Below are 18,521 nucleotides of genomic sequence, written 5' to 3'. Positions count from 1 at the left end.
TTTTCAATGTGTTTGTGTGCGTTTTATTCTTTTATTTTTTAAAATTTTTGGTACTGTCTTAAAAATCACCTAATATGTAGTAGAAGTATAACTTCTTACGTGCGTACAAAGTACACACACATTCTTTTTTTTTACAAAAATGGCGGGCATTCAAAATGAATCTGCCGCACATAGGTAACAGGTACAAGTGAAGATACGTTATGCATTTATTTAATGGTAAGTAACATAATTAAAAAGTTCAAAATCTTTCCTAAAAAATATTTTTTCACTCTTTTCAATGGCGGTATTACCTTTTTGAAAAATTAATATATACAGGGTGAAAAAATTGAAAAAAAACAACATATTTTTACATAAAATACAGTAAAAACACAACTTCTGGTAAACCGATTCTTCCGGTTCAAGACATCGATCTTATCCATAAAAAAATAGAACCTGGATGCCAAAGGCTGAAATCGGACTTTTCGTTCAAAAGTTATCGTGCTATTAGTCACATACATATGTATAGCCACCATTTTGAATGCTCGCCATTTTTGTAAAAGGCAAAATCTGAGATGGCCTCATATCTAAATTTGAACTTTTGTATGTGTAGTATATATGGTCCAAATTATATGCTTCTACTATTAAATTCACAATAATTCTTATAATATTTGCACGCATCTGCCACACATGGGTACATGTGCAGATACGTTATGCATTTATTACATGGTAATTAACATAACTAAAAAGTTCAAAATATTTCCTAAAACATATTCTTACGCTCTTTTCAATGGTGCTATTACAGTTTTGAAAAAATAATATATACAGGGTGAAAAAATTGAAAATAAATTATTTACATAATATAAAATAGTTTTACATAAAAACCAGGAAAAACAAAACTTCTGGTAAACCGATTCTTCCAGTTCACGATAATGATCTTGTAAATCACAAAAAGAACCAATGTACCAAATTTGGTTGAAGTCGGACTTTTCATTCAAAAGATATCGTGCTATTAGTCACATATGTATAGTCGCCATTTTTGTAAAAGACAAAATCTGAGATGGGCTCATATCTATATTTGAACCTTTATATGTGCAGTATATGTGGACCAAATTATATTCTTGTATCATTAAATGTGCAATTCTTATAATATTTGCACGAACCTGCCGCACTACTTAACAATACAGAGTTATCAACTTGTCCTTTATTTCATTTCATATTGACTGCGCAGTCAATATAATTTTTGCGTTTTCTTAAAAAAATTCTGTTTTATTACAAGTTTTAAATTAAATACTATTGCCCCATTAAATTTTCATGGTTAGGATATACAAACAAAAACATTGTGTTTGATTCATATAGCAAGGAACCTTGAAATAACAAAAAATAATTTTTGAATAGATAAAATCAATTATTACTTACCCAACGTGTAAATCGGTATGTGTGCAAATGCGAAGTTAAATTTTCAGGAATTAATTTTTATTACATATTTTCTAGCTTTTAAGTGCATATCATAGGTTACTGATTTTAGTCAAGAGTAATAAGAATTTTCTCGGGATACTCAAAGATCCAGGTAGTACTTCTTTAGTTATTGTAGACCTATAGGAAGAAAACCTACCTGTTTCCTGCCTAGAATTCGCGTCCGTTTTTTAATTATTAACAATTAGGGCAAAAATCGCGATTTTTTCGATTTTTTGCCCCCATTTAAAAGCTAAATAGTTGACATAAAATTACAAAATATAATTTTTTAGAACATTGAAAAACCTTCAAAATGCCGATTTTTGAAAGTTAAAAAGTTAATTTGTTTCTTCGCAAACTGCAAAATAAGTGAAAATTGTTATTTGTTAATAACTTTTACAAAATGTTTTTATAAATTGTTTTTATAAAATAATTTAAACAATATTATAGTGTTTCATTAACACGTGTTATAAATATTATTTCCATCAAGTATAGCTCTACAATCTACAAGAGCTTGTTTTTTATCAAGTAATTGTAAATTCAATATTTAGATGTTTAGCAATGATAAATTATTTAAATCCATTTGATAATTTAAAAGCAAAGAAATTTTCCATATGTTTATTTCAAGTCTAAAAGATTATACCTTTATTTAGTTTCGAATTCACCGGTAGTTGATTGGTTACCGAAAAATTACCTGAGGGCCAGAGTTACCAATTGGCCTGTAATTAGGATGGGGGATTAAAATAGTTACGAATTCACCGGAATTCAGATTTGGGTACTCGCCGAAAAAAATATACATTTAATTACCCCTAACTCACTTTTAGTTAACATTAAAAGGTTTTTCTAGTAAGAAGTTTATTTAATTTTTTATTAACTTCAATTTTAGTAATAATAACTTTTTGTAAGAACTTATAGTTTTTGAGTTATCTATGAAAAATCGGTTAAAAACATGCATTTTTCTTACGAAAAATTAAAATTTTTGATCTTTAATAACTCAAAAAGTTTTGATTTATTTTAATAACTTTATATAACAAAATTTGCTTAGAATTTGTTCCCCTATCTAATTATGGGGTTATTTTTAAAAAAATAATTTTCACCCCGAGGGTAAAAGCGCAAGTTGGCACCATGTCACCTTTGTTTTTTTGAGATATCCTCTAACCACTCACCAATTTTCATGCAAATCGATGGAGGTTGAACGAAATCGGGGGTAATAGCTCATATCCACCTTCAGTGACTCCACTAATCCTGTATTGGCTGCGTGCGTCTCCCCTCTATTTACAGAAATTTACAGTCACGTGACAAGCTGTCAGTTTTGTAAGGACGTTTTAGTATTGACTCTTATGGGATTATTTTGTTAAAACTTAAATATTTTATTTGCTAGCGATAATAAACGAATACAAATTGTTAGAATTCATTAGATATTCTTTTACAATGTCATTGATAATTTAACAAAAATATTGTTTGTCGTTAATAAAGATTTATTGACATAATTTGCGATAGTGAGGTTATTTAGGACATACCGTATCCGTACTTTTTGGAGTCAATTCGGATTTATCAGAGCTAAAAATTGTATGAGATATACCGTGAGTTTACTTTTAAATTAGATATAGGAGTACACCCAATAAATGGCAACACTGTTTTCTCGCTTTCCACACCCGAGTCGCGCCAATTTATTTAGTCATTCGCCGATTCTACAGTGGCAATACAACTCATTCTCACAAGCAATGTTGCCGATTTTAGCGCTTCCTTCAGTCGCCTATCTCTAATCGAAAACTAAACGTATGGTATGTACAAAACTTATAAAAACGTAAATAATATTATTATATCATATGTCTGTATATTGCCAGATCCTTTGTATATACAGAAAAAGTTAACCTAACTTCATCCTTATAACAGCGTTAATTAATTTTATTCTTTGATCTAATTTTTTGGGAATCAGGAAAATAAAAGTATTTCACATCACTAGTTTTCCATGTATTTTTACAGTGAACAACACAACAAATACCGTGATATGGCATTTTTTTAAATGTCCCATTTAAACATACAATAAAGCGTCCTTACAAAGATTCAAGCAACCGCCACCATGAGCAGGTCGGTCGATTTTGCTTTGACACTTTGTTAACGCTCGGAGCGAATACAAAATTCGTAAGTATCTTTTTAGCAAGTATCTAAAATCTAAATGTATTGATTACATAAAAATTTTGGTTTTGCTGCAATTTATAAAAAATACATTTTTCGTTCTTGTCACATTTCCGCAGTAAATTTGGCAATTTTATCGATATAATAATAATATCTCTTAACTTTGACACATGTACTATCTGCAGCTATTAATATTTGAAATTACCCACGCCAAAAAACTATTAAAATCTAATATGTTTTACAATGTAAAATATAGACCTGGATCCCGCGTACCTAGTGATGTGAGTCGAGAATATTTCCAAGCGAATATTCGCGAACATTGGAAAGTTTCCGAGAACATTCGCCTATAAAAAATGGAAATATTCCCCTGTCCGTGAATATTCCCGGAAACTTTTAATGGAAAATTCTCGAGAATATTTCCGAGAACTTTCAAGAATGTTTCCGAGAACTTTCCATAATATTCCCGTGAACTTTTGATAATATTTCCAAGAGCCTTTTGGACATAAGAGTCAGTGACGTATTTTGAATTTACATGGTAGCGCTATTTAATTCACACGGCCGACGAACCTGTACCACTGCCAAGTACAAAAGGAACATTGTTTTGAACATTAACTTCATTATTTTTATACTAAAATGCCTAAAGCTATACTAAAATTATAATAAAGATGCACTAGAAATAAACAAACCAATACATGTTGAATGTTACGAGGAGTAGTCACGAATCATGATTTAAAATGTATAAACTTTGCAAATCATGATTTGGGAGTCCTCCTCGAACATTCAATGTGTTTTGGTTTGTTTATTTCTAGTGTATCTTTATTGTGATTGTAGGATAGGTATAATGCATGGGAATATTTCAAAAAAGAAATAATAAAAAAAAGGAAAAATTCAAAACTACAATAAAGTTATATCATTAAAGCTTCCTGTAAAAACTAGATGGAGTTCAATTCTTAATTGTATATATAACATACAGAACTGTCTGGATGATGAAATATTTTGGATAAAGTTGTAAAAAGTAGCAGTTGTGCTAACGCCAATTGCGAAATGGATTAGACTTTATTGGAAGGCAATATGTTTAAAATATCTCAGGTTGTCGAGACATTTAAGGATACAAACAATATTTTTACCGAGAATATTCCATTACTTCCAATCAATAAGTCTGAGGAAAAGAAATGCTTATCTAAATTAGAAAAAAGAAAAAAATGACAGTGAAGCCTGTGCACTATGCTGGAAACTTGTTTGATTCTTCTTTAACAGGACAAAGCCTCACTGGTAAAGACCATATATATTAGCTGTGCAGTGTATAGACAAGATATTAACCAATCATCCCAAGTTTATTACCAAAAAAGAATACATTTTACAGAACTAACAAAGTTCTGAGCAAAAGCAGACCTTTGGTCGATGGATTTTATTTGGCTTTCAGCACGATCAGTAGATTGTGTAAGCTGGTGACAAGGAATGTGCACCAAAACTTCTTTAAAAGATTTGGCAATTACAATACTGGGGTTACCAGCTTCCTACGCTGAAACAGATCGTAGTTATAGCACATACTCTTTCATACATAATAAAAGGAGAATACATACATTTCATACATATACTGACTATAGATAGAGCAGGGAAGTTAATAGTTCATAATGAAAAACTCACTAAGAGATCATAAACATGGAACAATGGTATGTGATCAGAGTCTTTCTATAACTCATCTGTTGGAAGCAGGGCAAGACTCTAAATCCATATCAAAAATGAAAGATTAATCGAGACGGAGAGAGACTCTTCATTTATTCTCTTCATAATATGGAGTCCAGCTTGTGTGAAGAAAATTTATTTGACTCACAAGAATAGACTCTTACTTATTTATATATTTTATAATTATAATTTCTTAGAATTTTGTAGTGTCTTTTGTTATTATTTGTTAAAAAAAAGAGTTCCTGCTTTAATACTATATAGGAATACAGATTACCTGAAGTAAGTTCCTATATAATCAATTTTGGTTTGGTTGTTGTATGTTATCTTTTTTATTTTAATATATTTTTAAATAAAATAACTTTTTTAGTTTTAATTATAACGACTATTTGGAGTATTTTTTTTTATTAAGTTAAATTTTAAAATTTTGGACATTTAATTTTTACCAGATTTTTTCTGTAGTCGTAATACCACAATAATAAGTAAAGTTAACTACTAATTTGTATAATTTATTAAAATAATTTTAATAAAAATGCAATACTTCCATAAGTTTCCGAAAGTTTCGAATATTTCCGGAAAATTTCCGGAAAATTTCCGGCGTTTGAATCTTCCCGGAAATTTTACATCAGTACGCGTACCAAAAAAAAATTGATTAATAGCAAGCTGAAAATTTGTTAATAGCTTAACGGTGTCTAGTCGGACAAAATTTGATGTACGAGAACACTGGAACAGGGAAAGTTTTAATTGTGGAACAGTTTAAAAATTTGGAACGTCAGATTACGAAAACGTCATATGTATTTTATCGGACAGAACATCCAATTGATTTGTTACCCTTTCATTAAACTCTCATGCAAAAATCAGACTGCTATTACTAACCAACATGATTCCTGTCATTTGACATGTTCTTCGTGTTCCACTTATTAAAATGCCCAGTTTGTGATAAACACCAGTCTGATTTTTGTATGAGAGTTTAATGAAATGGTAACAAATCAATAGGGAACTTGCACAATTTTTTTTATTGCATAATAATGTTCAGTTTTGTTTAAAAATGAGATTTCCAAAATTTCACGCTTCAAAAACTCGTAATAACTTAGAAATACGTATTTAAAGTCTTCAGCGGTATAAAATAGTTCAAACGACCCGTGACGTCACATAGTTTTACATTAGTTATTATTATGGTTATATTTCGCTGTGTCTAGGTACACGCTAACGTGTACGCAAATAAAAAAGTGGTATGTACACGCGAATTAAACTTCATCAAGCCAGTGACGTTATTATTTAGCGTGCGCAGTGACTGTATATTTTGGTACATGCTATTTTGATACGTTTAGCGTGTGTTTGATAGAAAAATATTTGTTAAAGGAAGGGAAGCAGAACTATTCAGATGTTTCAAACTTAATTGTAATAAATCAATGTATATACTTATTAAAGTATATATTTAGGTTAGCAAAATAAATATATGTATTTAGTTGACATAACACGTACAAAATATTGTTAAAATAATTTTTATACGTAAGTTAGTTATTATAATCAACTATTCTAAATGGGAAATAAGCCACAATTTAACTAAAAAAATGATTTTATTAACGTTTCGACGTCCAAATCGGATGTCATTGTCAAAATACAAAAATTAGTCAGATTAAATAAATTATTAGAAAAAGTTTTTACTAAGCAACACCATTTTTGTTTAATTTAATAATATTTTGTATTTTGACAACGACGTCGAAACGTTAATAAAATCATTTTTGGTTAAATTGTGGCTTAGTTCCCATTTAGAATAGTTGATTACAAAAATGCCACAAGGATAATAGCTTCAGAACAAGTTAATTATTATTGTTGAAGCTTTAGGTCTTCTTTTAATTTTAATCTTTTACGGTAATACATACTATTTCATTTATAACTAAAAAATATATATATTAATTTATAGTCTCTTATCTTTTTCGTACTGTTTTAAAATGTTCTTAAACTCATTAAAAGAACTAAATAATTGTCCACACTCCGTAGTTAATTTAAAAACAAACACTAAACAAATAAAAAATAAGAAATCACTGACACTCTAACTTTTTTTATTTGCGTACACGGTAACGTATACCTAGACACAACCTTATATTTAGGTATATTCTTCTTCTCCTTCTTTAGTTTATTGGCCTCCACCTACTTGGGTATTTGGCAAGCTCGTCGTCGTGGAATAAGTCAAAAATATTTATATTCTAATGACATTTATCGTATGTCATTGTAATAATAATATACCAGTTTGTTAAAATTGTAGTTTTATACTGTTTTTGAAGGAAAGGAACGAAGGTTTACTAATGAAAATAAAACCATTTTGTAAAAGTACGAATTTTTCTATGAATAGTTCAAACGATCAAAAACACTTGTAACGTCACATAAATGTATTTTCTACTGACGTTTATAACGTCTAATTTAAAATTCTGTTTACTTTATTGGAAAAATGTAAATGTAAAACCAAGTGACGTCACGATGCGTTTTGGACCATCTGTTTTAATTTGAATTTTTAATCGTCTTTAGGGGCCAAACGAAAGACAAACAAAACTTTTTTATCTTTGATACATGTTTTAAATTATGTTGTGTTGTGATTTATAACATTTTTTTCGAATTTAAAAATTTATGCAAGTTCCCTATTGCAAGTTCTGTCCGACAAAACACATGGAACGTTTTCGTAGTCTGACGTTCCAAATTTTTAACCTGTTCCACAATTAAATCTTCCCCTGTTCCAGTGTTCCCATACATCAAAGTTTGTCCGACTAGACACCGTTAAGCTATTAACAAATTTTCAGCTTGCTATTAATCAACTTTTTTTTGGTACGCGGAATCCAGGTCTAATACGTATATCTGCATAAATGTTGATAAGAATAAAGGGTTAGACTCATTAGCTACACACAACAATAAAGTCACGATTTTAACAAAAAACTGTGTTTATTGTTACAGATAGAAAGTGCTACATCAGCAAAATAAAACTGCATTAAAAAAATGAACAACAAAAGGACACTATTTAAAGAACTGCCATTAGAGATTGAAAATGTTGACAAAGACGCATATGAAAAATTTAAAGTTCCTAATCTTAAACAATTCCGTAAGTATTATATAATGCTGTTGTTAATATAAGCATAATTTATACTTTTTGCAACCAATTTGAACAGGACTTAATGCTATATGCATGACTCATTATTATGAATCAGATAAGGAAAAACTCTCTTTCATCTCTTTCTTTTCCTCTCTTTCTCTCCCTCTTTTACTCTTTCTTTCTCTCTCTCCTGTCTTCCGCTCCGTATTGGCCGATCTTGCGTTTCTTAGCCAAAAGTGAAAGACGGCTGATTGGCTGTATCCTCTTCTGTATTACTCCTTCGGAATTTCCTCTACAAGTCTTTTCCATTTCTTTCTATTTCTCGCTCCCTGTTTGATCTATCTCTATCACAAGCCAACTCTTTCTTGATCTCTTGTTACAGTTCTTCTCCAGCTACTAACCTCTGTTCCTCTTCTTCTTCTTCTTCCGTCTGGTTAGTATTTGATTGCCTGTCTGGTTATATTATTTTGTTCTATCCTTAGTGTATATCCAATCCATTTTCATTTTCTTCTTTTATCGTGAATATAATTTTTTCGTATTTTGATCTTCTCCATATCTAAGTTTATTTTATCAGGCCAGTATATTTTAGGCTTTTTCTTAACGAATTATAAAGGTGTGTAATGTTTTGATAGTTGTTTCTTCCTTTGTTTTGATAGTTGAGTCATATATTGTACTCATTTTGATTTTAGTTAATTCTGATATATCCCGTATATTTCAGATTTTGTTTAAGAAGTTATGTACATGTTTATCCTTTTTTTCTACGTCTGATCTACTCTACCGCCTGTTTTCCATGATTGATACCAGATATGAAAAGTTATCTCATTCCTTCCTGTCTTCCATTTATTTAATTTTAGTATCTTGGCTGCTATTTTTTAAGAATTTTGTGTTTTCTGTATTTATCTTAAGGCCCATTACATTGGAGAATCTTGCAAGCTTGTCGATCCTGGTTATGTCGATATGGTTACTATGTTCGGTTAGGCCACAAATGCCGTCTGGGAACTCCAAGTCCTCCAGCTTCTTATACAAGTTCCATCTAATGCATATTTTTTATCACTTTTAATAGATCTAACCATAAAACACTGAAAACGTTCGTTTTCTATGCTTCCACAAAATTTATTACAACTATGTGACTACAGCTGTTTCGGCAGAGTGCCTTTCTCAAGTGATTTAGTTTACTATGTGTTTGCCTTTTTAAAGTCTTTAACTGAAGAGGTTGAGGAGTGGGGAGCTGTTTGTCTCGAGTTGGTCATTCAGAATTATATCTTTATTTTTCAATTTATTAATTTCCATAGATTCTAATAAAGATAGCTTAAGGCCTTTATTTTGAATATGCAGAATTTGAAACTGTTCATTAAAAAAATGATTATGATCTAGAAGGTAAAGTGCGTATATAGACGTGTCTGTTTTTCTATTGTTGAAAGCCATTTTGTGTTCTCCTATCCGTTTGTCAAAGGTTCTGCTATTTTGACCGATGTAAGTTTTCGGACAGTCACCACAAGTTAGTTTGTAAACACCACTCTGTAGTTGTTTTCTTCCTCGGCTCTTATTGTTTCTCCCTGTTCTTAATATATTTGCTTAAGTTGTTGTTCGTTACACAATTAAAAACAATTCTAGATCATAATCATTCTTTTAATGAACGGTTTCAAATTCTGCATATTCAAAATAAAGGCCTTAAGCTATCTTTATTAGAATCTTTGGAAATTAATAAATTGAAAAATAAAGATATAATTCTGAATGACCAACTCGAGACAAACAGCTCCCCACTCCTCAACCTCTTCAGTTAAAGACTTTAAAAAGGCAAACACATAGTAAACTAAATCACTTGAGAAAGGCACTCTGCCGAAACAGCTGTAGTCACATAGTTGTAATAAATTTTGTGGAAGCATAGAAAACAAACGTTTCAGTGTTTTATTGTTAGATAAAATGAACTTCCATCAAGTAACGGTCGAATCCATCAACTTTTAATAGAGCCATGTGTTGTTATTAGTCTTAATTAGCTTCTGAAATAGTTGGGGGAGAGAGAATACCCACCACCAACGAAAATGTTCTGAGGAGAATAGGTACAGATAGGGAACTGCTAAAAATCATTAAAGTTAGAAAAGTTACTGGGACACATAATGAGAAACGAAAAGTACCGCGTTGCGCAACTGATCATCCAAGGTAGGATTGAAGGAATGCGGCGTCCCGGTAGGCTCCAGAAGAAGAAGAAGATGTTTATGTAGTACTATTAAGAGGCAATTATAGAATACATTGAAGAGTAGATGTGTGGTAACTTAAGTATATATATATATATATATTGTTATATTTCTATTTGATATGAAAATTAAATTTTGATAATTATAATTTAATATAAAATATTTTCAATTTTCTCAACCACGGGCATATAAATTTAAAACAACCTGTATACAACAAATTGTTATATGTAATTTTAAGAAGTGATTAGAATAAGCGTACGAAACTCGGAACAATGTGCTTAGATAAACAAAGTGAATGACGCGTACCATTATCGTTCTTCTCGGAAGGTCGATCATTAGCCTATGCTAAATAAAACTCAGTGAAATAGATGATAGTTCATTATCGTTTTTCGCGGAAGGTTTCGATCATTAGCCTATGCTAAATAAGACTCATTTGAAAGAGAGAATAGGTCATTAAAATTTGTAAATAGTTAGAAAGTATTTTAGAATGGGAATTAAATATTTTCTTTTGAAATCCATTAAGCATATTTAGAAAGATTAAAAATTGGTTTTGAGGAATATTACGAATGAGAGTTGGTGGTGGAAGATTGATTTGTGAATCTGGAAGGGATATTTAGAAAGTAGGGGAATGGATGACAAAGTGAGAGCAGAATGTTTTGAGCTGTCGAGAAGTGAAGTCGAGTAGTAGACGGTAGTGTACGGAGAGTGAGAAAGCCGGTGTAGTTCCGTGAGTGTGGAGTATCTATCGTGGAACGAGAAGTAGGCCAGGTCGAGAGTAAAAGAACCTCTTTGAGCCAAGAGTGTTCCGGTAGCTGATAGCAGTTTCGAGAAAGGTAGAACACAGCATCACGACAGACGCAGGAACGAGAGCTATTCGAGCTAGTTTTTCAAAGGAGAACATTACTGGAAGCCAGGACGAGGTTTGATCGCAGCCAAGGATAGCAGGAAACGGGTCTTGTGTGAGGACATTTTCAGTTCACCAGGAAAAGGTCAGTCTCATTTGTTTGGACATGAATGTATGGGTTTTTCGTATTAAATTCCACATAAAAAATTGAATAACATAATCAATACTATCAGAAAAGCTTCATCAAACTTAAATAGAGTTGTTCCTAATAATTCCTAATAGTTAAATGTTAATAAAAACTTTCAATTGAAAACCAAAAGGAAATAAGATTCCCATTTGTAAATGTTATGTTTAAGAATAATAAGAAATAGCAAATATTAAGCATTGATTGCCTTTTAAATAAAATAAAAAATATTTTGATTATAATTGTAACCCATATGTGTATTTTTTTTTACTCTTTTCTTTTCTATCCCGATTAGGAACCATTAAGAAATATTTAGAAGCCACGAAAGTAAGTAATTAATTTATAATTCGCCCTGAGATTGAAAACATATTGATATGTGATCTGGTTAATTAATTGGATTAGTATTAATACATTGATTAAATTAAGTGACATATAAGAATATTATCTCATATCAATAATCAAGATCACATCAACTGGCGCCCAACGTGGGGCATTGTAAAGTATTTCTAGTGGCAAATTTGAAGGATAGAAAGAGTAAAGCCGGTATTTGAAAATTTATATGCCTGTGGTAAAAAGTGAGACACTTACATTTGATAACATAAAATTTTAGATCTCTTTAGGTACAAATTTTACATAACTGATTTAATATTTTATTTTTACGATATTTACATTTGATATATTTATTGACAATTTATAATATTTGGGTAAAAAAAAAGTCGTCTTGGTAACATACTAGTAAAATTTCATATTTGGCGGGGATAATACTTCTTGAAAACAAATGTCTGTGACAAGAAGCCAAAGCAAGGAAAACAAAAAACAAAAAGAACATTCAGACCAAGAAGATATTTTAGACACGACAATCATGGCATCAGAACAGCAAGAATTATCAGGAATAGATAAACTATTACAACTGATGCAACTCCAGTCACAAAAGCTGGATGACAATCAAAGAGAAACAAAACAAGCAATGGATGAAGCAAAAAGGACAATGGATAAAAATCAGGAGGAAACAAAACAGAAAATGGATGAAACACAACAAAAATTGGATCAAAAAATGGATGAAACACAACAAAAAATGGATGAAACACAACAAAAAGTGGATCAAAAAATGGATGAAACACAACAAAAATTGGATCAAAAAATGGATGAAACACAACAAAAAATGAAACAAGCAATAGAAGAGAACAACAAGAAAATGGAGGAACGCATAGGAAAGTATGAAAAGGAAGTAAAAGGATGTTTGACAATGATCAAGAACGATATGGGACAACAAGAGACACAGATTAAAGAAATCAAAAGCAAAATAAAGGAAATAACGAATTGCCAGAAAAAGGAAATAGAAAATTTGGAAAATAAGTTGGAAAATGCTATTCAAGTAGACAGAGAAGAAGTGGAAAAAAGAATCACAGAAATAGAAAAACAAGTCACCGAAAACCGGACGCAACAAAATGTAGGAGAAAGAAGAGAAATGGTTATACATAGCACAGATGACGTGAAGATAAGGTTTGGCGGGGATGTAAGAAGATTACACCCAGTGCCGTTCATAAATAGCCTGAAAAAGAAAATACAACACATCGGAAATTTCGAAACAGCAAAAGAAACTATCAGAAACCATCTCAAATATGAAGCAAGCCTATGGTTCGATAGTAAAGAAGAAGAATTCGGCAATTGGCAACAATTTGAACAAAAATTTTTGAATTATTTCTGGGGAAAAGTCCAACAATTGGAAATTAACAAGGAATTGCAAAATGGGAAATACAATGATAGGATGGGTGTATCAGAAAGGACATATGCTTTGCAAATTTACAATAATGCAAAACATTTACAATATAATTACTCATCGGAACAATTAGTCGAACTGATTGCAAGACATTTCGAGGAGACGCTGGAAGACCATATCACATTGCAAAATTACAAAGACATAGATAGTTTATGCCAATTCCTACAAATAAGAGAATCACGTCTAAGAGAAAGAAAATCAAGAAGGTCGCGAGAAGATTACAGGCCCCGAGAAACACAAGATTACAGAGATAGAAATCAAAATAGGAGGGACTATACAAGACGAGATTTTAATCCCAGAAGGGAAAACGAAAATAGAGACAACGGAAGAGGAAATTATGAACAAAGAAATAGGCAATGGAATGAGGACAGAAATCGAGAATACCAGAATAGAAACACCACACGCTCAAATCAAGAAAACAGAAATAATGGTAGACAAAATGAACAGGGATATCGAGAAAACCGAAACAGATCCGACAGACCAAGAGAAAATAGAAGAGAAGTAAATAATACCCAGACAGATGAATATGACGGAGAGAGACATTATGACGAAAATATAAACAACGATGAGCAACCGGCGTCTTTTCACGACGGCGCTCACTAAAAACCAAAAATCAAACAGGAATCTTTTGTCACCCCAAGGAGTTTATTAAATTGGCAGGAAACAACGAAAAGAAAAATGGAGTTAATTTAAAATTTGTGGATGGATTTATCAACGAGAAACCAATTAAAATTATGATAGACACTGGATCTGAAATAACATTGGTCAACAGAAAACTAATAGAAGAAGTTAACTTAACAAATTTAATTTATAAAATACCTAGGGTAAATTTAGTGGGCGCAAACAAACGGACATTGGCAACTATAAATGAAGGCATACGAGTAATGGTACGACTGGGCAAGAATATGTATGCACTACAATGTGTAATAATGCCAAACATGTCACATGACATGATAGTAGGAGTGGACGAATTGGCAGAAAAACATGTAGTGATAGATTTTAAAAATAATACGATGAAACTAACAGAAGAAAAAGAAAAAGAACAGGACAAGGAACATGAGAAACAAAATACGGACGAATCAGGTAAAGAACAAACAGTGGAAATGAATTTGGCAGCGAAGCAAGGACAAAGAAGAAAAAGGAGAAAAGGTCAGAAAAAGATAAAAGAAAATGAAACCTGTGGCTCCTCAAAAGAAGAGTTGAGCCCAGAAGAAGAAAATTTGAGAGTATCAGAAACAAAGGAAACCTGGGATTCCTCAAAAGAAGAGACGGGCTCAGGAGAAGAAGAAATAAAGCTAAAAAATGAAAGTGAAAAGAATATGATTGAAACAGTGGTATTTGAAGAGGAGGTATATGCAAACGAGGATGCAGAATGCACGGTAAACATGTGTGAAGAATCTGAGAAAAAAGACAGAAAATTGATATGTGGAGAAGGGAAAGAAAAAGAATTGCGGTTGATGTTAAGAAACTACGAAAATTTGATCAATGAGGAAAACAGAGTGGCTAAAAAGTACGAACATTCATTTGAGGTGAAAAACTTGGGAAATTTTCGATCAAAGACTTACCCGATTCCATACAAGTATCGACAAGAGGTGAAAGAAGAAATAAATAAAATGTTGGAAGATCAAATCATCGAAAGATGTGATTCACCGTATGTTAACCCGATTGTGATAGTAAAGAAAAGCAGTGGAGAATTGAGATTATGTTTAGATGCCAGGAATATCAACCAGCACACTGTATCACAATATGAATCACCTCTAAACATCGAGGCCATTTTTGGAAGAATCACCGGGTCACACATATTTTCGAAAATTGACTTAAAACACAGTTTTTGGTTGATACCGTTAGCTGAAAAGTGTAGAAACTACACCGCTTTTTCTATTGATGGTATTGTCTACCGGTTTAAGGTAGTGCCGTTTGGATTGCAGAGTGCTTGTGCTGCACTCGTCCGAGCTCTACATACCATTTTGAATCGCCACGAAGATTTCATAGTACATTATATCGATGATTTATTAATTTTTTCACAAGATACTCAGAGTCATCTGAAACACATAGAAATAATTCTGGAAGAATTGGACACAGCGGGATTGAAATTAAACATTGAAAAATGTCAATTTTTTCAAAAAGAAGTCATTTATTTGGGTTTTCAATTGGACACCAAAACAGTAAGATTATCCGAAGACAGAGTCAAGCTCATAGATGAATACCCAAGACCAACGAATTTGAAAACATTGAGAGGTTTTCTTGGCACGATTAATTATTTTAAAAAACTGATTCCCGATTTGAGCCAAAAGGAAATCCCTCTGATAAAGTTGCTTAAAAAAGGAATAAAATGGAATTGGAAAGAAGAACAGGAGGAAGCTTTCGAAATATTAAAACGAGAATTCGCAAAAGGAACGAAAATATACCACCCCATTTACAATTTACCTTTTATACTCCGAACTGATGCGTCCATACAAAAATTTGCAGGAGTTCTGTCTCAAATACAAAACGACCAAGAAGTGCCGATATGTTTTATGTCGCGAGTGACTAAAACACATGAGAGAAAATATAGTGTTACAGAATTGGAGTTTGCCAGTGTACTATATTGCGTAAACAAATTGAGGTTTTACTTATTGGGAGCAAAATTCACAATCGAAACAGACCATGCAGCTTTAGTACATATCATGAAGAATAGATTAGTAAATAATAGAATACATAGAGGCATTCTATTATTACAGGAGTATGATTTTGAGTTCCGATATATAAAAGGAAAAGACAAAATAATAGCCGACGCTCTAACACGGGATGAGGACACGGGAAAAAAGGAAACAATTACTCTACAGGTGGGACTAAATAGATTAATACAAGAAGAAGGGATATATTCGTTAAATGAGATAAGGACAAACCAAGAAGACCTAGAGGAAAGAGAGAAAAGAAGAGCGGAAGTAGAAAATGACATATATTTTAAGAGAATAGACGGAAAGGAACTATATTTAGTGACACAGACATTGGCCGAAAAGATAATAAAGAAATTACATGAGGACAATGGGCATATCGGTAGCAGAAAAGTTTGGCTCGTTTTTAGGGAAAATTACATCAGCCGACAGGATTACCGCATTGCAAAGGAAATTACCCAGAAGTGCGATGTATGTCAAAAATATAAGAGTCGGAATTTCAAAAACGAAAATGTTGCCAAAAATATTGAAGCCCGAAACAAACTAGACATTGTAGCAATAGATATGTTAAGCGATCTAATTATGACCACTAAAAGGAACAAACATATTCTGGTAATGGTGGATGTGTTTTCAAAATACGTAAAATTATATAGTTGCCGCACCACAAAGGGGGAGGAAATATTAAGAAAAATCGACAATTTTATAGCCATAGTAGGAACACCAAAAAAGATTCTACTGGACAATGCAACGTATTTCCGAAATGATCGTTTCAAGGGACAACTTCGAGAACGAGGAATAGAGACAAATTTTGTCAGCATCAGGCATCCACAGAGTAATCCTTCGGAACGATTCATACAGGAAGTGACGAAATTTCTTCGCATTGCAACAGATGGTCAACATCGCCACTGGGACAGGAAAATGGCGGAAATAGAAAGGTATCTAAATACAATTCCGAGCACAGTAACAAAAGAGACCCCAGAATACATCATGAAGGGTGTATTGCCGATAAGGCCATGGGAAGACCAAGAGCCAAAAGAATATCAACAGGTGATTGAAACCGTACAGAGAAGATTACGGCGAAGCAACGAAAAATATATCCAAAGACAGGAACAAAATAGAAAAAGAAGACCAGTGACTTTCCAAAAGGGTGAAAAAGTACTCGTGAGGGCATTACGAGTATCAAATCTTCCTGGGGGCATTTGCGCAAAGTTGATGCCTGTTTTTGAAGGCCCGTACATCGTGAATAATGAAAATGGGATAAATAGTTATGAGTTGAGGCACAGGAACTCGGAAAAGATCCGAGGAATTTATAATATTCACGATGTATACAAATATCACGAATAAAAGACAGAATTACATGAAGTAGATAGTAAGTTAGGATATAAGACGTAGATTAAAGTAAGGAAATATACAGGGAGTTGGTTGTGCCTCGAGAAAATTTATTTAAAAATGCAGATAAATTTTATCGAATACAAGGCGGGGATTTGTTATATTTCTATTTGATATGAAAATTAAATTTTGATAATTATAAACAAAATTCAATTTAATATAAAATATTTTCAATTTTCTCAACCACGGGCATATAAATTTAAAACAACCTGTATACAACAAATTGTTATATGTAATTTTAAGAAGTGATTAGAATAAGCGTACGAAACTCGGAACAATGTGCTTAGATAAACAAAGTGAATGACGCGTACCATTATCGTTCTTCTCGGAAGGTCGATCATTAGCCTATGCTAAATAAAACTCAGTGAAATAGATGATAGTTCATTATCGTTTTTCGCGGAAGGTTTCGATCATTAGCCTATGCTAAATAAGACTCATTTGAAAGAGAGAATAGGTCATTAAAATTTGTAAATAGTTAGAAAGTATTTTAGAATGGGAATTAAATATTTTCTTTTGAAATCCATTAAGCATATTTAGAAAGATTAAAAATTGGTTTTGAGGAATATTACGAATGAGAGTTGGTGGTGGAAGATTGATTTGTGAATCTGGAAGGGATATTTAGAAAGTAGAGGAATGGATGACAAAGTGAGAGCAGAATGTTTTGAGCTGTCGAGAAGTGAAGTCGAGTAGTAGACGGTAGTGTACGGAGAGTGAGAAAGCCGGTGTAGTTCCGTGAGTGTGGAGTATCTATCGTGGAACGAGAAGTAGGCCAGGTCGAGAGTAAAAGAACCTCTTTGAGCCAAGAGTGTTCCGGTAGCTGATAGCAGTTTCGAGAAAGGTAGAACACAGCATCACGACAGACGCAGGAACGAGAGCTATTCGAGCTAGTTTTTCAAAGGAGAACATTACTGGAAGCCAGGACGAGGTTTGATCGCAGCCAAGGATAGCAGGAAACGGGTCTTGTGTGAGGGCATTTTCAGTTCACCAGGAAAAGGTCAGTCTCATTTGTTTGGACATGAATGTATGGGTTTTTCGTATTAAATTCCACATAAAAAATTGAATAACATAATCAATACTATCAGAAAAGCTTCATCAAACTTAAATAGAGTTGTTCCTAATAATTCCTAATAGTTA

The 18,521-nt window shown here is 32.3% G+C and overlaps 2 protein-coding genes across 2 annotated transcripts in view; one reads left to right on the top strand and one right to left on the bottom strand.

Annotated features, from left to right (window-relative positions):
- Nucleotides 1-18,521, bottom strand: part of LOC114328487 (harmonin) — a 286,928-nt gene that overhangs the window by 43,995 nt on the left and 224,412 nt on the right. The window lies entirely within an intron of this gene.
- LOC114328521 (sulfotransferase 1E1) overlaps nucleotides 1-18,521 on the top strand; it is a 48,170-nt gene that overhangs the window by 8,513 nt on the left and 21,136 nt on the right. The window contains exon 2 of the mRNA XM_028277390.2: nucleotides 8,203-8,347. Within this exon, the coding sequence (XP_028133191.1) occupies nucleotides 8,245-8,347 (103 nt within the window). The 5' untranslated portion in view covers nucleotides 8,203-8,244. The remainder of the gene's footprint in view (nucleotides 1-8,202; nucleotides 8,348-18,521) is intronic.

This window comes from Diabrotica virgifera, chromosome 3 (genome assembly GCF_917563875.1).
Source record: "Diabrotica virgifera virgifera chromosome 3, PGI_DIABVI_V3a".
NCBI classification, from domain to species: domain Eukaryota; kingdom Metazoa; phylum Arthropoda; class Insecta; order Coleoptera; family Chrysomelidae; genus Diabrotica; species Diabrotica virgifera.
This window is presented reverse-complemented; position numbering and strand designations above follow the sequence as displayed.